This window comes from Sarcophilus harrisii, chromosome 1, assembly GCF_902635505.1.
Source record: "Sarcophilus harrisii chromosome 1, mSarHar1.11, whole genome shotgun sequence".
NCBI classification, from domain to species: Eukaryota; Metazoa; Chordata; class Mammalia; order Dasyuromorphia; family Dasyuridae; genus Sarcophilus; species Sarcophilus harrisii.
The window spans coordinates 450,779,428-450,801,879 of record NC_045426.1 but is presented as its reverse complement, the minus strand read 5'-3'; the positions used below and the strand labels follow the sequence as shown (position 1 = coordinate 450,801,879).

The window sequence follows — 22,452 nt, the reverse complement described above, 5'->3', positions numbered from 1 at the left end:
TTAGTCATCTCCCAAAGTTCTTTCATTGGGCATAGCTAGTTCAGTTCATTACTGCTCCATTGGAACTGATTTGGTTCATGATGGGAGTAATTTAAGGCTGGAGCATGGCTGGGCAAGTTCAACAAGAGGAGAAGGGTGCAAGGACTCCAGAGAACAATGTAGAGTTGAACTGCTTCACAAATTTGAACTAATTCAATTGGTTTAAGATGGAAAATGGAAGAGAGTATAGTCAAGTAAAATAATGATGGCCTGGGAAAATACTGAAAATTGGAGCATTAAAGTTTATGTGTAGGATGAAGATCAGGGTTAGGAATTGTGAAGCAGAGGGAAAAGTGAAAAGGTAACTGATTTGAAGTTAGCAGATATCTGGGTTCACTTTCCATATCAGACACATGCTAGCTCTATGGCCAAGGACACTTTAATATTTCTGGGTCCAGTTGTCTCATCTATAAAATAATAGTAATATAGCATCAACTTGGCAGTGTTATTATGAAGATTTAGTGAGATAATGGATATAAAATACTAAACCACTTTAGAAATGGAAGCTATTTATTGTTATTATTATTAGTCAATGTCTAGGGACTGTTTAAACAGTAAGTAATTAAAAATGAAGAAAAGCCCAATTATCAAATTAAAACAGCCTCCCCTTTTGAATTGTTTGACTCAGGGGCCCTTGGAAGCGCCACCCAAAGGGCTTCCAAAGACTGATTGGTAAGTCAAATAATTCCAACTTTTTCCCTCTCCCCCTCAGTCTTTATTGTAACCAACCACTATGCCCAAGGGCAAAAGTCAGGCAAAATCATACTATTCAGAGTTTAGCTAATGTAATTTCAAGAGTAATTGCTCAGCCTGGGTAGTTTGTAAGGCCTGGGAAATCACTGGAACTTTTTCTCTCCCTCAAGTCCCTGATTCTAAATCCAATTTTCATACCAACTGTTAGGTGGTCAGAAAAACTCTCAGTATTTGTCTATACCCCTGACCTTCATCCAGATATTTTAACATATCTTTATGTGCTGATTTCTTTATCTGTATACCAGCTAAATTCTGGGAATTGGGTAAGCTTCTTTGGGATCCATACTTCATAATAACCTTGCAATCACAATAATACTACCTACTATTTCTTTGATATAAAAATAACTTCTCACAAGGAGAAGGGAGCCCAAGCTATATTTTGATTCAGACAACAGGTAAGACTACTGAAAGGAAAATGACCTGAGACAGTAGAGTAGATTCCTCTCTATGATCCTTTTATCACTCTTTATACTATCACTATTTCCTATCACTTTCTTCTCAGCAAGTATCTCAGTGGATGGCCTCAGTGAGGCCTAGAAAGTACAACAGGCACAAAGGCCATAACTGAGTCAGTGATAGTCTGTTTCTAGGAACCTAAGAATCCAGAAGCTGACTCTGAGTCCATGAATGGCTGTGACTTCTGCCTCAGTGCTGTAAGGATTAATTAATCATTTCAAGAGATCTTGCAACTACACAATAGGAAACAAATACAGAAGCCCTCTGCATTCATGGATTCATGACTCACAGTTTTGAATATTCATGGTTCACTGTGCCAACCTATGCTTTTTGTTCTATCATCCCCTAAGGGTACAGAGATTCTGGCAAAGGTGAAGGAGAAGGGCATAGATAGTATGTGGCTGTAATGTTGATTCTGTGTGTTTTGTTCCTTGGTAGACTTCATAAAAGCAGATGAGGGTGGGAAAGGAGAGGAACCCGACTAGTTAAAAAACACCCAAAGAACACCTTAAACAACTATGCTTCCCCAGACATTCAGCTGATTAGATGTTCTTAACTTAGCTACTCTTACAAAATTCATAATTCATTCATTCATCAAGCATTTATTAAATTCCTACCATGTACAAAGCATACAAAGCTATTTATCCTGAGCTAGACTCTTATAATTACATCACTCAAGCTATCATGAAACTTCTTGAAGGTAGGAACTGTCTTCCTTGCACAGAGCTTGACATGTAGTAAATTTTTGATTGTTCTTGTTTGCTTGATTGATTGAACCAGAGGATGGTATGAGAGATCTTCTAAAGCAGGGGTGGGGAACTGTTGACCTGCCCACATAGAGCACCCATGAAATTATTTGCTAAGACAATCACAGACAATGATGAGCTGATAGGTACAACTTTTCACTGCTTGAGTTCTATAAGTTGATCATTTTGTAGGGCCTGCCAATGTTATATATATCCAAATGGTCCTTGACAGAATAAAAAGGTTTCCTACTTTCTAGAGGGAGAAAGGAGGAGATGTGGATGAGGGAGAAAGTAAGGGATGTATGAACAAAAATACATATTTGCTTACTTTGTAATTTTGGTAAGGAATTTGGTGGCAATAAGTACTTGAAGAGATTAATTCTAGTTTAAGAGACTGCAGAATTGTCCATCCTGTAGTATAGAGCTGGTTCCCTAGTCCAGCCCATTAAGGTCCTACCAGCTTAGCTTAGTATCACACTGTCCTATCCTGATCCTTTGAAAAAAGAGGAGATACAATGGAAGTACTGCATAGAATCAAAATCCTAAGATTAGAAGGTTTGGCATCCATTTAGTTCAACCTATATCTGAGCAACAATCTACTCTAAAAGAGTGCCAGCCTTTATTATCTAGTCTTCACATAAAGATCTTAATCAGGGGATGTCCACTTCTCTCTTGAGAAAGCACATTTCCTTTTTTTAATCCCTTTAATTGTTAAGAAATTTCCTCTCATCAAGCCAAATTCTGTTTTTTTGCAACTTCCACCTATAATTCTTAGTTCTATCTTCTGGCCTCAAGCAGTACAATTTGAATGACTCTTCTACCTCTCAACCCTTGATATACTTGAAGCTAGCCATCCTGTGACCCTCCACCTTTTCTCTTCTCTAAAGTTAAATATCTCCAGTCGGGGCCCATTTCCTGGTCTTGAGGTTCTTTACTGTATTGTTAATTTTGCTTTGCATTCTATCAAGCTTATCAAATTCTTTCCTAAAACGAAACACTTAGAAATGACCCTGATGGGGGCAGCTAGGTGGCACAGTGGATAGAGCCCTGAAGTTAGGAGGATCTGAGTTCAAATGTGGTCTCAGACACTTAACACTTCCTACCTATGTGACCCTGGGCAAGTCACTTAACCCCAATTGCCTCAGGAAAAAAAAAAAAAGGAGGGAGGGAGGAAGGAAGAGAAAGAAAGAAAGAAAAGAAAAATCTGACATTTCAGATGTAGTAGGATTAGGACAGAGCACAACAAGATTATCAACTCCCTAGTCTCATGTATTATGTCTCTTCTAAGATCTCAGCTGCTTTTGTGATATTCCATTATTGATACTCACTGATTCTGAAGTTCACTAAAACCAATTATCCCTCCCTCTCTTTCCTTTGTTATTACTATAGTCTAGAAAAATATTAGGGAGTTATTCTACCTTTGGAACTTAGTCTCCATGATAGGGACATAAAATATCATTTTCAATTAGAGACTCTATTTTGAGATGTGAACTTTAGGTACTAGTAGATGGGCAATTCTTGAATCCATCTCTTTGTTGTTCAGTTATTTTGTGTTGTGTTCAACTCTTTATGACACCATTTGGAATTTTCTTCAAAGATAATAGAATGTTTTGCCATTTTCTTCTCCAGTTCATTTTTATGGTTAAGGAACTAAAGCAGACTTAAATGACATGTTCAGATACATAACTAGTAAGCCGTACTGGAACTCATGAAGATGAATCTCCCTGACTCCAGGTCTAGCACTTTATCCACTGTGCTACCCACCTGCCCTAGAATAAGGCAAATTAGGGGGTCAATTTTGGAGGGAGGATACATACTGTATCAGTGACTCTAGGACTAAAGGCCATACCTGAGTCAAGGTGAGCTGAGGAAGACAAGAAGTAGGTGGCAAAACAGCCTGTGCTGAAAGGAAAAAAAAACAATAACAAGATGCCCATATACAGACTAGGGTTCCATTTCTAGAGTTGGAAGGGACTGCAGAGGCAATATAATCCTCCTTTATTTTTGATTAAAGAAATGGAGGTTTATCAAATTCAGATGACTTGCCTAAGATCATTCAGACAGTATTAGAGAAAAGGTCTGAGCGTGTCTAGAGGAAATGCTTTTTTTTTTTAATTTAACTATACCTTCCTTTATCCTGTATGAATTAGGTAGTTCATTTATCATTGCTTCTAACACTAGAACACTTGAGAAGTGATATTGCCTTTAGCTGAAAGCTACTTAACAGAAAGTTTTTGAGTCTTTGTCTTTGCTCTAATATCAGGGCTTTTTAGGGAGTAATGGCATCCAGTGCTAAAGTGCTTGGTCTTCAGTAATTTGAAACGTTTTCTTCTCCTATACCTCAAAGAAAGCTCTTCTTACCCAGTGTCTTTCCTTTGAATGGCATTCTCTGTCAGTTGCCTCCAGTTAACTCAACTGCTTGGCAGATCAGCTTTCTTATAAAATGACATGAAGCATCTGCCTGTTCTTTGTACAAGCATGTTTGGTCCCGTCCTCTTCTGGATTTACTAATAAGAATATGTTGACTGCTCTGCTTTGTATACTACTTAAACAATGGGGGTTTGGGGCTTTATTTAATGATGTGAATGCTCACCTCTTACCAGTATGTTTAAGTGCTACAATTTACTTGCAGGTTTTCACTATATTAAAATTGGGAAGGATGCCTGGTCAGAAAACTGTGCTCTCCAAATTTGTTGCTTGAAAAAAAGACAAAGGAGAAATCTTTAAGGAATTTTAAAATGCAATAATTATTTTGGGTTCAATATAGGTTGGAATGCCAAAAGCTCATCTCTCCTTGCCTGGCTTTATTTTCCAATAAAACTAATGAATTTATAAGTTTGAATGTGCAAATATTGGCTGCACTCTGAATTGAATTTAATCCCAACAATTTAAAAGAGGCAGTAAATTGGTGAGTTTTTCCTGCCAAGCATAAAATGCTTGGTAACAGTGTTCAAATATATGACCTGCTACAATATAAAACATACATAAAAATTATTATGTAAACACATTTACTATACATTATACACAGAACTGTTTATAACATTGAACTGGTTAAATAAATGCAACATTGATAGACTCTATAGAAATTCATTTTTATTTTAACTAACCAGTGAGTAGATAAGCTTTTATTGTAAACCCCCACTTCTAACCTTTATCCCTTGCTGGATTTTTTTTTTCTGTTTCTTTCTTTTTAGGGGAAGGGAGAGTGTGGGAAAGGTCCACAGTTAGACTCTATTATTTGAAGTTTTATGTCAGTATTTTTGAAGAACTCTTCAGCCCTGGTGTTATACTATAGTTAACACATCAGAGTAATTGATTGGACATCTTACTGCAACCCATGTTTCATACCTGTATTGTTCAGAGGAATTGTATTGCTATGAGCAAAAGTCTATTGATGAGGATCAGACATGATAGCTTGCCACTAATAGTGTAAATATGATCCACAATCATTTCCATGTTTGGAATCTTTTTGTATGTATACTTCAAAACAGTCAACATCATGCAATTTGGATAAACAATCAGCAAACCATTCTTCTAGGCTCCTTGTGTATTATAAGTGGCAAGATCTGAAATGCCTTTCTTCCACTACTGTTAGGCAACAACTTAATTCTAATATGACTGATTATAAAGCATAATATTGCCCCAGAATCTTGGTGAAATTGTTAGGGCAACCAAATTTGCTTAGTAGATACCTGATCTTCTTTTGAGGATGATAAATCAGGGTGTTAGGCAATATTCTTTAAATTTCTATTAAATTGAAACACCAAAATTTTATTCAAGTTTGTAATTTTCTTACATTTTTGTTTAATTTATCATCATTTCTCCTTATTGTTGTGTTGACATTTCCCACAACTATTGATTTCCCAGCAATATTCTTAAATAATGTTCTATATTATTGAACCAAGTCAAGGACACATACAATTAAAATACACCATTATTTTTAGAAAACATCATGATCCAGTGAAGAGTATGGGAGCTAGTCAGGAGAAAACAAGGTTGCAATATAATATCTGACATTTACTAGTGAGTAAGTGAGTAAGTTTATTTTTCTCAGTCCCAGTTTTCTCATTTGGAAAATCAGGTTGGTGATGGTCATGATGATCACGATTATAGCATTTATATAGTACTTTAAGATTTGACAAATGTTCTATTCAAATTATGTGCTTTTCTTATTTATTTTACAGAAGGGAAAACTAAGGCAAACAGAAGTTAAATGACTTTTCCAGAGTCACACAGTAAATATCTGAGGCTACATTTGAACATATATCTTCTATATTCCAGTTCCAATGTTTCAGCTACTGTGCTACCTCACTACCTAAAGAGGTAGCAACCACTTCATATAGTTGTTGATAATCAAGAAACATGTATTAATAACCCAGTAAGTCCCATGGAATTATATTAGGTGGTGGGAATACAAATATAAAGGTATAAAATTATATAATTTCTGCCTGAGCACATAATTGTTTTGAGGATTAAATGAGATTTTCTATATATGTTCCTGTATATATGTATGCATATATATAATTATTGTACAGCTGTAAGCACAAGATGTTAATCATGAAAAGATTTTAAAATTTTATCATTTTAACATTATTCATTTATAATGAATATATAACATTATTCATTTGCAAAGAACATTATAGTTGAAAGGTTTTCCTGTCATCTTGTTAATGATCCAAATTTTATGCTTAAAGTCACTTATGAACACCTTATAGCATTAATTAGTTGCCTTCATTAGCAAGTAAACATTCTCTACCTTTGTATGCACAGGTTTTGAAAAGCTTATACATATAATTGAAAATTGGTTTCCTTTTTGATGGCTCTCAGATCCCAAATGCAGTTGGGAACCCATTGCATTATTCCTTCCAATATCACATCAGGTTTTAATAAGCCTTCTTTTTGTAACACACATATGCTTGAGACTTCATGGAAACCAAATCAGTAGAGAGAAGGGATTATGTTAGAGTCCTTTGAAATATGCTTTGTTTGAGCTAGTGACCAGCTTTCATGAATGGCTGATTTTGCTTGTGGGGGCACATCATCTGGTTTAATCATACCCACCTCCTTTGTATAGCAAGTGCACTGCTTGCACTGCTGTACATGCACTTGCATGCACTGAAATAAAAAGTTTGAAAATAAATTCATTGGTAAGAAGATAAATTTAAGGAGTGGATAGTAATAAAATTTTGACATTTCACTGATTAGAGATATGATTTTGCTTCTGTAATGTCCATGCACATAGGTTGAACTACAAGTTTAACATCAGTAATGAAATTAATTCTTTATATGTCAGACTGACCAATAAATTATGTTGCTGCCCTTAACTTGTTTAAAGTTGTATTCTAAAGTTTATTTCTCATATCTCTGTAACTTAAAAACTGTATGAAAATTTCTTGATGATGGGATACCGATGACATTTCTTTTAACCAAAAAAAAAAAAAAAATAACCTTCTAATTTATAACTCATAGACTTTCAGAGATTTAAGAAACACCTCAGTGGTTAGACAACCCAATCACTATCCAACAGGAATTTGTGATATAATATCCTTAACAGTCATCCAACTTTCATTCACATCAAGACCTTTAGTGATGAAGGAATTACTACTAGCAAGGGTAGCTCATTCATTTGGATGGCTCTAATTATTAGAAAATTCTTCCTTATATAGAAATTTTCTTTTTTTACTTAAACCAATCTGAAATTCTGAAATCAGAATATGTGCACTTATTTCATTCAATGCAGACATTGCTATTTTCACATCAATTGCAATTGTTTTTGTAAAGATGTTATGAAATCATGCCTTTAAGACCTTGCGCAGAAATTCTAGTTGACAGGTTTATAAATCCATCTGAAGCCATTAATAAATATCTCAATAATGACCAGATTATAACTTGAAGGTTGGCAGATAAATTTGATGGATTGATAAAGAATTCCATAAATCACATAGATATAGACTAAATGTAGATAGCCAATTACATTTTTTTTTGTATTCCTTATAAATCCTTTGCTTTATAGCTGAATTTAATGAATTAAGCTTCCAATAGAAGCAGCAGATCCTGCTATTTACTACCATGTTGCATGGTAAAGATATTTTTTTAATAGCTGCAGGCTTGATAGCACAGAGGAAATTGAATTAGGGTGGTCTATATTTTTTGCCTGATAATGTGGTCTGCAATTTTCCCATTTTACTTTTTAAGCAGTAGCTAAAAACTCAGCGACAAGAAGTATACTAATGCAGAGACAGCAGAAATTTTAAAAACACCTGTTGAAAATGAGTTTACCATCCAACTACCAGAAACTAGCATATTCTTATAAATAGCTTTCACTTCTAGCTTCTTGGTTCTACTTACATAGCTACAATGCTAGAAAACACTTTCTTTACCTTTTACCTGGTTTGCTGAAAAGGAGATAGGTCCACAGAGATGAAATAACTAGGATATGGATCTCCCAACACTAAAGTCAAGGCTTTTTCCATTGTAGTATGCTATTACATTCACAATTTGGTTCAAAATTAGGAGCAACCAAATAACACAGTAGAAAGATCGCTGTGCATAAAAAAGAAGAAGAAGAAGAAGAAGAAGAAGAAGAAGAAGAAGAAGAAGAAGAAGAAGAAGAAGAAAAAGAAGAAGAAGAAGCTGGCCTCAGATTTTAAGTGATTTAACATATTTATTTGCCTTAGTTTCCTCATTTGTAAAATAACATGTCCTTCCCAGAGTTGTTGTGAAGATCAAATGAGATAATATTTATAAAGTGCTTAGCTACCTGATATGTCGTAGGTACTATTTAAGTGTTAGCTATTATTATTATTATAAAGTCAACTTTTCTACTAGCTAAACTGGATTACTTCATTTCTCCTCTTCTACCTTCTCCTGTTTCCATGACTTTATTCATGCCATTGTCCATATCTGGAATGGCCTCCTATTCATGAAAATATAATTGATTTGAAATCAATGATCTGTTTAATAATGTTCAAATCTAATGTCATAGTTGTGTATATGTCAATGTGTATTTTATGCTAACAATCTCACTCTTTGGTGTAGACATCTTTTGCTAAGGTTAACAGTTACTTCTTTCTAGCTGAATCCAACCACTTCTCTTTTGCCAGATTTTTTTGCTTTTAGCAATGATGACCATAATCTGCTTCTTATCACTCTGCAGCAGCTGCTCCAGTGGAGTTATATCTTCTTGGTTTACTCTGTCTCTGTTAATTTTTAGTTTAATAAGCATCAACTAAGTATACAACATCATGTCAGGCACCAAGCTATAAAGAACATTTATTCAATCCTGACATTTTGGAGATTCCATTCTAAAATGGGAAAGGATCATAGCTGGAGAGGTCCTTAAGACAATCAAATCCAAGCTTTCTCACTTTTCAGATGAGAAAATTGAAGCACAGAGGAGTTAAGTAATTTGCTCAAAGTCACACATCTAGTAAGTGTCCAAGGTGAGGATGTGAACCCAGTATCTCCTCATTTCAAGTTCAATATCCAACATACAATGTCCAACGATGAGATTAGCATTCTAATTGGAAGTTCTATGGGTAGAACTACTTGATTGTCTACCTCTAATAGTGGGAATTGGCCAGGGATTAGGTCTTGGGTAGATACTATGTATGAGTCAGCATTGCTATTTCTCAAATAAAAATAACTGTTAAATAAAATAGAACAAATTGAATACATAGCAATGATTTTTTTAAAAAAACTAAATTGTATGCGAGATCAGAAGGATCATCTTAAAATAATTATTGATCTTTTTATTTTATATCTTCATTCCCAAATAAATCCCTCCTTCTCCCCAGAGCAAAGCTATCTCTTATAGCAAAGAATAATAAGAAAGAGAAAAGAAAGCAATTAAGCTCAACTAACCAAAACATTAAACTAATTGGGCAGTATATATATGTGTGTGTGTATGTGTGTTTACCCAATAATTCTTATAGTTGCTCTGTGATTCTAAACTCATAGCCTCCTCTCTCTGCAAATATGAGAAGGTCTTCTGATCTCTTCTAAGGCCAAGATTAGTGGTTTCATAATTATTTAGCAAGGAAGGATAATTTGATATTAGTGGATCAGGAACATCTTCATGAAGGAAATGATATTTGAACAGGGTGTTGAAAAATGTGTTGGAATTTGACAGGTAGAACAATCATAGCTTCCATGTGTACAGGACTTTAGACATGATTTTTTTTGTCATGATCATCCTTTGAAATAGACTGCATTACTCCCAGATGAAAGATGAGGAAATTAAAGTTCAGAAAAATTGTTAGGATTCAAGATGTACTTAAAAAATGTTGAAGTTCCAAACCAATGTCTCAAAGTGTCTTAAACCCATCTCCAAGTTAAGGGGCAAAGTTTATTTTAATTGTAACTCTAGTTAAAGTGGGCTAAATTTCAAAAGAAGTCAGCAAAGAACCAAGAGCCAGAAGGTTAGTTTGTAAGGAAAAGTTGGAGAGATCAGGTACTTCATGTCACTGATATGCTAATTTTATGGTTTAGAGATGGAATTGAGGGGTGTTCTGGGCACAAAAGCAGTACCCCCTAGTTCTCTGAGTAGAGCTCATGAGAGGAAAGGGAAGGAAAACCTTCTGGAGGTGTGTCTTTAGGCCTGAAATGTCACTAGATCAAGAGGTGGGTACCCAATTTTGTTCTGCACCCGCATCAACTTTAAGCACCTTATTACTGTTGCTCATTAGTCACAGAAACTTAGTTATGGCTGACCAACAGGCCAGTTAACAGATAACAGGTTCTTATCCGATAGCCGGCAATATTTGTGGTCTCAATGTCCTGGTCATATAGAGTAAAGTGGGTCAGGACAGCCTAAAAGAAGAAATACATCATTTCTAACTACATCACCTCCAAAGCCAGGTGGTCTTAGAGTTATTGCTACATCCTTCCCTAGGAGCTGCACCACATCAAAATGAATTGAGGTGATCACTGACAAGAGAACCAAAATTGGAACTCATGTATTAGAACTCCACAGTCCTATTGTTTTCATTGTCTCACTATCAGCTTTTGCTGGATTCTTTTCTCCCTCTGCTCTCTCGTTTTAGAAATTGTCCAGAGTTCAGAACTGATCTATTTGCATTCCTTTTATGCATCCAGTGCTTTTATAAACACATACATTCTTGTAGTTTCAATCATCAATAATAAATATATGATTTTCAAATCTATATCTCCTTCATTAACTTTTTATTCTCCCTCTAGGTCTCTATTTCTAGTAGTCTGAAGAGACTTCCATTTGGATACTTTGCAAACAAATAAAAGCAGCTTTTCTCATTAACTTTTCCCCTTCATTTTCCCCATGTGTCATGTTCTTTACCTTTAATAGCTTCTAGGTAGTGATAGTTATTTAGACAGAAAAATAACTAAGTGGTCAATCACCTAGAGCATCTGAAACAGCTGAGAAAATATTAAATAACTAAGAGGATACATATCCAAAATATTAAAAACTTAATGAGAAATAAGAAAAGCTGCTATCCTCAGCATCTTGAAACTGATAAGATCTATTTCAGTGATATTAGAAATTCCAAATTATCAATACTAATGTTTACATCATCAAACAGTTTTATTCCAATCTTGGCTTATTATAATATAATGGCCAATAGGGCCTTCATTGATATAATCACTTTATTGTAGCTTCATAAGAATTTTTAAAATAGTAACATAGCTAGTCAAAGGATATATCTATCTTTTAAATACCTTTCAGATCCATTAGCTCGTTTTATTCTCCCAAACCTTGTGTGATATAGAAATTATATTATTTCACTTTATAAGTAAGAAAATTGAAGTGCAGAGATAACAGGTAAGTTAGGCAACATTAAGTAGTGTTAGCAGCAATAACCTAAAGGATCAGAATTTAAATTGTCCATCTCCACTAAAATATTCCAATCCACTATTCCTTAATCATGGTTGTCTCTCTTCACTTCTTCTCATTTGCTCTTTTCTCTGTGTAAAAGCATGGAGGGAAATTTTTCAAGGTCTAATCCAGGGTTTTTTTTCTAGAATTTAACCATGCATTAAAGAGTCTGCAGTTCAGATTTAAGGGACAATTAGATCCTAAGTTTGTTGAAGTCAAGAACTAGTTTGTTTTTTCCTTTAAGTCTCTAGCACCTAACAAGTTTCATTCAAATCTCAAAATATTTATTAACACAGTAACTTGTGCATAGTAGGTGCTTAAAAATTGGGTGGGGATTAGAGTCTGGTTCTACTGGTGTTTATCCCGAGGCTAAATATGGTGTATCCATTCAGGAAAATTAGCAGAGAATGGAAATCCAGGAGATGGAAGATGTGTGAACAGATTAGAGATGGTTTGAAAATATTATTGTTCCAGAAGGAAACAGATGGAATCTATCTTCTTTGCTTGGAATTTTGATGAATTAACTTGGGAAATAGACATTTCTTGGATTGAATATGTGTTGTCTTTCTTTGCCAGCTATGAGATTCCAAATAAAGGGGGGAAAAGTCCTTTTATAGATGTTCTTTTTAAAAGAATGGTTTCATCCTCAAGGCCACCTCTGCAGAAAACAAATTGTGAATGAGAATCTTTAAGCTTTAGGCTTAGAAGGAAAGCCTAAGCAAATAGACAACAAGAAAGGACATGATGATCAGGAGAAAAAAAATTAACCACTGCCTGATGCTTGTATTCTCTTTTGCATAGTTCTGAGATTAAATTTGTGCCATTTGGGCTAAAATTCACTGTACATAATTTCACTCTGCTGACCAGAAGCCTCCCTGCAATTTCAATTGACTTTAGTTCTTCAGATTCTAATTGTGTGGTTTTGTCTTTTGCTATTAAGCAGTAGCTCTGCCCTGAATAGGGCACCTACCTTGTAGGGTAACATCTCATTGATCATTAAAGTGACACTAACCTGTCTTTCTCATACTTGAGATCTGTGCATGGGGTTCATTTTGGAGTTTTGTGTTATCCTCAGATTAAAAACACAAAATAACACATATGTATACATCATCTTTGTGGTAAGCGGAATTCATGTCCTTCGTTGGTAACCTCATAATTACAACAATAGGCAAGACCCTACTTCACTCCGATAAGTAAACCCCCATGATAAATTTATAGGACGACACAAACAAGGATCCCAGAGGATGGACAGACATTGATGGACTATAATTTGAATCATTGAGGGAATACCCATGTTAGTGAGATGACAGCATTTTGACATGGTTATGCTATCCACATCGTGGGTCCATAACCTAGAAAATAAATTTTTTGGCCCTCCCTTCATTACAGAGAAGGACTCTGAATTATTATGGTATTTAAAGATAAAATATATTGGTATTACACCATATTATGAATATAAAATATATGAATTTCTGAGTTTTTTAAATTTTTCTATGTCATCTTCTGGCCTTTGAGTATTATCTATGGCTACCACATAACTCCATATTCCCATTTAATTTTTTTTATTCTGACATAAGAGATATAGAAATCCTGATAGAAAAAGTCACAATTTGGAAAGGATTACTGTAATTGTGTTCGAATCCTTTAATGTTTTACAACTAAGATAATTTTTATGGCTTTTTTATTCAATTAAGTATTTAAGTACTTACTATGGACCAGGCATTCTGCTAAGTTCTGGGGATAGAAAAGAGGCAAAAGAGGCCCATACCCTCAAGGAGCTTATAATTAAATGGGAGGTAAGAGACAACAATAAAAAAAATGTACAAACAAGTACAAATGTACAAATGTACAAACAATACAGGATCAATAGGAAGGAAAGCATGATTAAGAGAGATTGAGAAAGATTTCCTATAGAAAATGAGATTTCAGTTGAGATTTAAAGGAAGCCATTGAAGGCTGTAGAACAACATGAAAAGGGTGAGGATTCCAGGCATGAAAGACTTCAAGAGCTGAAAGATGAAGTATCTTATCTAAGAAACACCCAGGAGACAGGTGCCACACTAGATTGAAGATCACCATGTTAGGGAGTAAGGTATAGGAAGACTGGAAAGGGAAGAGGCAATTAGATAATAAAAATCTATGAATGTCAGGATTTTGTATTGATGCTGGAGGCAGTAAGGAGACACTGAAGTAGAACAGTGATGTGGTTGAAGGTGCACACCTGCACCCAAATGGTAGCACCCAAAAAAAAGAGGCAAACCAGAAAGATATTCAAAAGGTGAAATTGGAAGGTCCATAGGAATGAGAGATAGTAAGAAGTCAAGGATGACACCTAAATTATGAGACTGAAGGATGGGAGATGTGTTGTCCTCTAATAATATGGAAGTTGGAAGAAGGGTAGAGTTAAAAAAAAAAATGAATGTCAAGCTTGCAGATCAGCCCATGTCCAGTCTTTAGAGATTGACGTCCTCTATATAATTCCACCAAGGTCAGAGAAGAGTCAATATTTAATCAGCTTCAGACATTATCCTTCATCCCTTAGACCTGACTGTTTAACAAGTAAGACAGCTTGGATCAGACAGGCTGTGGGCCCTATCTATTTTGATGGTAGTGATGAGGTGTTAGACTTGAGTTCTGTTGCACAAGAAGAGCACATGTGAACTATACCTCTCCCACCCCCATTGGCTAGGTATCTACTCTCCATTCTTTTTTATGTGTCTTGAAACATTTAATGACATATTTACATTTTTCCTTAGCTGTCCTATACAAAGACCCAATTAAACTTTCTATATAATGGACAACTGGGAACTACATTAGGACTTTTTATTTAATGGCTTGGATAAAGGCTACTTGTATTCAAGTCCAGATCTTGGATAGAACATAGTTCCCTAAGTTCAATTTCCATGTGTGAGAATCTGGACAAATTGTGATGTCTCTAAGGACACTTGTAGTCCACCACAAAGTATCCAATGCAAACATTGCAACCTTGTCTCTTCTGTCAAGTCCTGAATTTTGTCTGTTTTCTTCTTTACTTCATTTCCTTTAAGTTCTGTAAACCAGGCTGTGAGAGGATGACAGGTTTTAAAAGGTCATTTTTAAATAAAGAATTGTCTGTGTAGATTCTTGTAAGAAGTTTTGTGTGTGTTTGGTGGAGTTAAAACAAAAAAGTTTCATTCAACCAGCATGGATGGCTGAGTAACATTTTTTTTTTTTTTGTAATCACATTGTTGTGTGTTTATAAATGAAATACTGGAATAATTAACAGGTTTAGGCAAAATAATACAATATTTTGGTGCCTCAAAAGAAAAGGGAACTAAATTGTCAAAAAAGTAATGCATCTTAGCAAGGGCAACATTTTCCCCCATTCCTTTCTTAAGAAAGGCTTATTTATATATTCTATACACCAAAAAAGGAGGGCTATTTTTCCCCCTAAAAAGCTAATAAGATGAAGTAAGTAACAATCATTAATCACTTGCTTTGGGTTAGTGCAAATTGTTTTCCTATGGAGATATAATCACCAGGAAATTTCAATTTCACAACATAGGGTATTAATTTTATTGAACTGTTACTTAACTCATGTCTCTGCTCAGTGGAGTGAGTATGGCTCGAATTTCTGGGTTGAAAATATCTGCAAAGTTTGTTGCAGAGTGTGACCGATATAGAAAACTCACATCCAGCCTCACTTTTCATACATCATTTCAGATTTTGTCGGTAATCATATTTTGTTAAGAAGGCATCATGAATGATAAAAGTGGTGTTGATCAGGGAAATCTAATGTACAATTCTGATTCTGAGATACTACATGGCCATGGGCAACCTGCTTAGATTTCTTGAGTCTTAGTTTCCCCCTCTTCATAATAGAGATACTAATGTTTATAGTATTCATCAAATGTATAAATAAGGGCAAAGCTAAAGTAAGATAATACAGGCAAAACATTTTGAAAATTTTAAATTATCAGTTATTATTATTGGTGATGTTTGAGGAAATGAAACTCATTTTCCCCCACCTTTTAAACTAATCCATATACTTCTTTGTGTGGAATAAGTTCTATTTAATATTTTAATAAGATCATAGAATCATTTCTATAGAAATGAGATGTAAGAATGTCATACAATTCCTACAGTTTCCTTCTCCTGTTTTCCTGTTCTTCCAAATCTGTAACTTTAAATAAATGTATAGAAGCAAATGCACTATAAATCATTAGGATGGACTAATTGCAGACTTTTCATACTCAGAATGCCCTTTCAATTCCACAAAATCCCTGACATGCTGAATCTTGTATATTGACTTCTGCCTGGGCATAGGGTCAGTCTGAAGTGGAATGCTGGTTGATAGACAATGCAGTCAGAATTTCCATGCTAGAGACACTGAGATTTTTGTTTAGTTTTTCCTCTCATATATACATGCACAAAGTAATTGAAGGCTATAGAATACAGAGCATTAGTGTTGTTTATAAAACATCTCATAAAGCTTAAAACGTGTGTGTGGGGGGGATGTTGTGTGTGAAAGTAAAAATCATATGTATGGACTAAATAGTATACTATTTAGTCCATACTACCACCTTATCCCCCACTTTACCTTTCTTTCATATGGAACTTTCTATAGCACTGAAATGAGTAGTCTTTCCTCCCACAGTGCAATGCTTTCATTTAATTAGTCATGCTTACTTGTATAAAGCTACTCTAAGGCTGCCTGCCTAGTTTCAAAGCCTCAGGTGTGTGAGTAGAGTGTCTGATGAAGTCTGCTCCTTTCTAATTAATTTTAGGGCACAGAAATTCCCATACATTTCTCATAGGTCTTCAAAAATATGGGAGAGTGGGGAGATGAGCGAGATCTTTCATCAATTTTATTTTTAGGAATTTAAAAGAAAATGAGACAGTTTTAGAAGGTTAGTACTCTAAAATGGAAAGGCATTTATTTCTCTGGCCTTGTTATTGTTGTTCTCTCTCTGTGTGTGTCTCTCTCTGTCTTTGTCTCTCTCTGTCTCTCTCTGTCTTTGTCTCTTTCTGTCTCTCTGTCTCTCTGTGTCACTCTCCGTGTCTTTCTCTCTCTGTATCGATCTGTCTCTCTCTGTCTCAGTCTCTTTGTCTCCCTGTCTCTGTTTCTGTCTCTCTGTCTCTTTCTGTCTCTGTCTCTGTCTGTCTGTCTGTCTGTCTCTCTCTCTCTCTCTCTCTCTCTCTGTGTCTCTCTCTCTCTCTCTCTCTGTTTCTCTCTCTCTTTCTCTCTCTCTCCTCCTCCCTCCCCCTTTTCTCTTTTCCAATGGAGACTTGCAGTGGCTTTGCTGGGCTTTAGTCTGAAATGTAAAAAGAAAGCCGGGGAAAAAAGCGTGAGAGTGTAGTAGCTAACCTTTAGTCCCCGAATCAATCAATCATTTTCAGTTGCAGGTTTACATGTGCCGCAGCAAAGCCCAAGCTCCGTGTTCACAATGCTTGGGGCTTCACAATAGTGAGGCTGTTTGACCGACAAGTCGGGAGAGGGACTCTGATAGGCACCCGAGTGCTGAGACTGGGAAGATAGAAAACGGTGAGGGAGGACCCGGGCTCACCAGAGGGACCATGAGCTCAGTTCTGCTTCTGATGGATCGGGGGCAGCTAGGAGCTCGCCCAGTCAAGGCTGGGGGAGGGCTTCACTGACAGTCACTTAAGATGAACTCTGTCAGAAGAAAGGAAGCTTCAGGGTAGTGATCCAATGCAGATTGCAAGTAATAGCTATGCCTTCCCTACAGCTTGAAAGGGGTTCTATATTTTACGCAGGTGAGTTATTTCCAACTTCTTAACTTCTCCAACCTCACCCACCCACACACATGAAACGCTCGGTTATTTGACAGACCAGAGTCTAGTGTTTCTTTTATTAAGGATTTTTTAAAGTATTCTCAGAAATGCAAGCACAGATAAAGACCCTGAAAGTTCTTTATTTTAATGATCAACTTTGAGCCTGAATGTGAATAGTAAGATATTTGAAATAATTGATAGCAGTCCCATATTTTGTTTTCTTCCCTTTTCATGGTTGGAAGGGAAAAAAAATGTATTGTGGGCTATTCAGAAGGATTATTCCAGATAGGAATAACTTGTCTCAAGGTCTGTGACTGATATTTCCTTTATATTTTTTTCTTTCCTCTGATAGGACTCCATCAACAGATGTTCCAAAAACCTCTGCAGCACTGAAATTGATTACTCAACCCAAATACTTAATTCAAGGTACTATCTACTATTTCTAAACATATTACCGTGCGAAGCCTTGTCTGGAGATTGTGTGCTGGCAATGAAATTGAAATAGTCAAAGAGTGATTTGAAACACAAATAAAGAAAAGGGAGTAAGCATGTAAAATATATTTCATTTTGTAGAAAACTTGTATAAGTTTGTCACTTTCTGGCTGCTTTAACTGATTTTTACTTATTTTTACTACTTTTTTTGTATTTTGTATTTTTTTGATATTTAGGTTTCTGTTTTATTCTGCTTTTCTCCCTTTCCTCTACCTCCTCCTATTTTCTCTCTGACTCCACAGATCACTGACAACCAAGAAACAAGCATTTGGTCTATTTTTCAACACTGAAACATCTACAATGAAGTCCTATTGCTGGACTCTGGTTTTGGCTGTCATCGGTACAGAATTGCTGGGAAGTTTCTGTACCACCATCAAATCCCCACGGTTCAGAGGGCGTGTGCAGCAAGAACGAAAAAACATCAGACCCAATATTATTCTTGTGCTTACAGATGATCAAGACGTGGAGCTGGGTGAGAGACTTTTAAAAGAAAACTGTTTTTTACCTCTTTTGCACAAGTAATTCCACTACTTTCTAGTCTCCAAAAGACAAGTTCATGTCTTTTCTGCTAAGTTAGTTACCTATCACCTGACCTAGTTTTAGAAATGAGATTTTATGGGACATAAAGTATTATATTTTGCATTTCAGCACTTCCTTTGACTGTGTAGAACTTGACATAATCCTAATAAAATTGGGAAATTTTATTTGTGGAAACTAAAAATTTGACCTTGCAAGCTGGAAACTGTTGGCAAACAGATTAAATACTGTTTAGGCAAAAACATTTCTCAAACTGTGAAGTTCAACTGTTTTTAGCAAACTAGATATCATACCAGTGGGGACAGGGTGTGGGGAAGAGGGTATTTATTAAGTACCTACTATGTGCCAAGTATTGTAATAAGGTCTGAGGATACAAATACAAGCAACAAGAGAGTCCTAACTTTCATAGAACCTATGTTCTAATGGGAGAAGAGAGCACATCATGGAATGCTGGAAAGGAGAAAGGGTCCCCATATGAGGGAGAAAAGCTTGGTTAGGGATAGAGAAGTTCAGAGAATAAATTGAGCAAGAATGAAATGAACATGGCAGTAATCACTTCTAAAATGTCCAAGGAGTAGGAGACCATACAAGGCAGTGGTTTTTCCAGACACACAGAATAACTGGTAAGGAAATTGAAAAGTCAAAAGAGCATACACTACTGATGTAAAATGAGCATGATTGAAGCCCTTCCTGAAATAGTGGTCAGAGAGGGGAAGTCACCAGTGAAGAAATCTGGGCCTCCAAGATAAGTTTCCCTCCAGAGTCTTGTGTTTTCCACTGGAGTGTGCTCATAAATATTTAACAAGAGGCTCTTCCTCCTGTCCAAAAAATGAACACAAATATGCACAATTAACCTTTTCTCTATCACTTTCATAAGTCTAGAAAATTAATAAAACAATAAGATAAACCTTGATTTGTAGTGTTTGGCAATTTCCAAGGTATAAATGCTCACACTAAAAATTCGAGTCAAACTCACTCTAGTTGAACCCTGTACCCATTTCTGGCAGGCATGAGAATCAACATTATACAGTAGGAGAGCTGGATTTACTTTAAGAGGACATTGATTCAAATTCTCAATCTGCCCCTTCCTACCAGTATAATCATTTTAAATTCACTTAAATTTTCTGAGCCTCAATTTCCTCATCTATAAAATGAGGAGGTAGATTTATTGACCAATAAGATTTGTGATCTTTTGAAATTAGCATCATTTACTTTCCCTCGATAATTGTCTCATGTTCCCCAACTTGCTATGAATCAAAAAACCCTCCTCTACTTTGGTCACTGAAATGAAAATGGCCTTGCCTGAATATCCTCTCTAGATCCTCACTTTTGCCAGGAAGGAGAGAGAGAGAGAGAGAGAGAGAGAGAGAGGAAACAAGTGCCAAACCAGTAAATCTCTTGAACTTTAACTGTCTTATCACTGCAGGCTTGGAAAGAAGGATATCTTTTCTTAGTTCTGGGACTTCATGTCTTCAATGTTACTTTGTAGATCATGATAAAACCAGTATAGTTGAGATAATGATGTGTTTGAGATTCAGCATCAAATGATGAGATTGATGTTCAAGCAATTAGCACCAAATGTTGGGGTTTGATCATGTGAAGAATTCACAATGACCATTCTTTCTGGCAAAAAGTAGGTTTATTTATGAGAAGAGGTAACAGATAAAATTAAGAGATACAATAGACACAAGAATGGTAAATATGAAATAGATTTGGGAGAGAAATAGCATTACCAAGGAAGAGAGTTTGGAAGAATCCATTAAAGGAATATGCCATAATGTTGGACTATTCCATTGACTGGAAGGCTAAATTCATAAAGGGTTTTTAGCACCCTAAAATAGTTAGCTATAAGGAGAAAGACACAATGAGGCATGGTGAGGGATGAGAGGAAAGATATCATGAGATTTGAGAGAGGGGTGAGGAGAAAGACTCCATGAGGCAGAACCCATGGTGGGTGGGCTAATCCCAAAAAGAATTCAGCAAAAATAGTGTAGGTCATGGTCAGATTTATAGGGGAAATTTAACCTTAGGGATTTGATATAATTTGGGATTTCTGACTGGAAACAGCAAGGTGGGGTTACCCAAGACCTCCACAGAAGGCAGGATAAGGTTGAACTGATCCCTATCAGTGCCTTTTCTTTCTTGCTTCAGGGAATAATTTTATCAGTACATCAGGTTGTCTCTGCCAACCCCACCTAATGACCCAGGACCTCAGCAATAGTATAAAATAGTTCATAAAGAATCTTCCAAATTGGCACCTACTGCCAAATTCCTTTCCTTCTTTCTCCACCCCACTAAATAGCATTTTATTTTTTCTAATTACATGTAAATATAGTTTTTAAGATTATTTTTCTCAGTAATATTTTATTTTTCCAAATACATGTAAAAATAGTTTTCAACATTCATTTTTGTAAAAGTTTTGTGTTCCAAATTTTTCTCCCTACTTCTCCTTTCATCTGCAACATAGCAAGCTATCTGATATAAGTTAAATATGTACTATCCTTTTAAACATATTTCCATATTTGAAATGTCGTAGAAGAAAAAAATGGACCAAAAGGAAGAAAAAAAATGAAAAAGGAAAAAAAAGCAAAAAAGTGAAAATACTATGCTTCAACACACATTCAGTCTTCATAGTTCTCTCTCTGGATGTGATTGGCATTTTCCACTGCAAGTCTATTGACTTGAATTATTGCATTTCAGTATATATTTTTATAAGATTTTGATCTCCATTTTTTCTTCCTCTCTTTCTCACTTCCTTTTCCCCCAAGATGGTAATCATATAGCTTATACATGTATACTAGTATTAAACAAATTTCCAAATTAGTCATGTTGTGAAAGAAGAATCAGAAAAAAAGAGAAAAGTCACAAAGAAGAAAAAACAACAAAAATGTGAAAATAGTATGCTTCAATTTGCATTCAGACTCCACAGTTCTTATTCTGGATATAGATAGCATTTTCCATCATGAGTCTCTTAGAATTATCTTAAATTATTGTGTTGTTGAGAAGAGCAAAAATTATTGTGTTGTTGAGAAGAGCAAAATTGATAATCATACAATCAAAATTCCTTTCCTTCAAAGTCCAACTTGGTTACACTAAAGCCTTCCAAGATTCCCCCATTCACCTTTCTTCCACATCTCTTTCTGCTCATATTTCTCATATCACTTTATCTGAATTCCTCCTTTATATTTATAAAAATATTTAATTGCATTTATTTTTATGCACCTTCCTTTTTTTCTTTTTTAAAACTGAACTTTTTGAAAGCTTGATATTTTGTGGTATCCATTCTTATGTTCCCAGCACCTATTCAATAAATATTTTGCAAATTCTTGTATATGTAAGATATTGGGTTGAGTGCTCAGAACATACAGACTGAAATGAAAGAGCATTTTTCCTCAGGGAACTTGGATTCTATTAAGGAAATATGGCAAATAGACAAATAAATGAGAGGTAAGAAGGAAAGAATATGAAAAACTTGGGAGATCAAGAAAAATTTTGAATATCAAGTAGCACAGGAGCTAATCTGAATATGAAGTGGCACTTGAATTTGGAGGAAATGAAGAATTCAACCTAACCTGAAAACTTATGCTAGAGATAAAAGACAAAATGACAAAAGAAAGATAAAGGAAGAAAGTAAATATCTTATGAAAATACAACTTAGTTATATATATATATATATATATATATATATATGTATATATATATATATATATATATATATATATATATATTAAGTAGGCGCTACTAGTGGCCTTAAAAAGTATATACAGCTCTCAGAAATGGCTACAAGGGTCAGAAATTATTCTAAAA

The 22,452-nt window shown here is 35.3% G+C and overlaps 1 protein-coding gene across 3 annotated transcripts in view; it reads left to right on the top strand.

The window, feature by feature from the left end:
- The window catches only part of SULF1 (sulfatase 1), a 196,098-nt gene that overhangs the window by 87,660 nt on the left and 85,986 nt on the right, over window positions 1-22,452 (top strand). For 2 of the 3 annotated variants that reach the window (XM_023495970.2, XM_031946284.1), the window contains exons 3-4: window positions 17,969-18,042; window positions 18,351-18,580. In XM_023495970.2, coding sequence (XP_023351738.1) covers window positions 18,409-18,580 — 172 coding nt within the window. In that variant the 5' untranslated portion in view covers window positions 17,969-18,042; window positions 18,351-18,408. Of the gene's footprint in view, window positions 1-17,147; window positions 17,599-17,968; window positions 18,043-18,350; window positions 18,581-22,452 lie in introns of those variants that run through there. The other variant, XM_031946285.1, reaches the window with a different exon arrangement.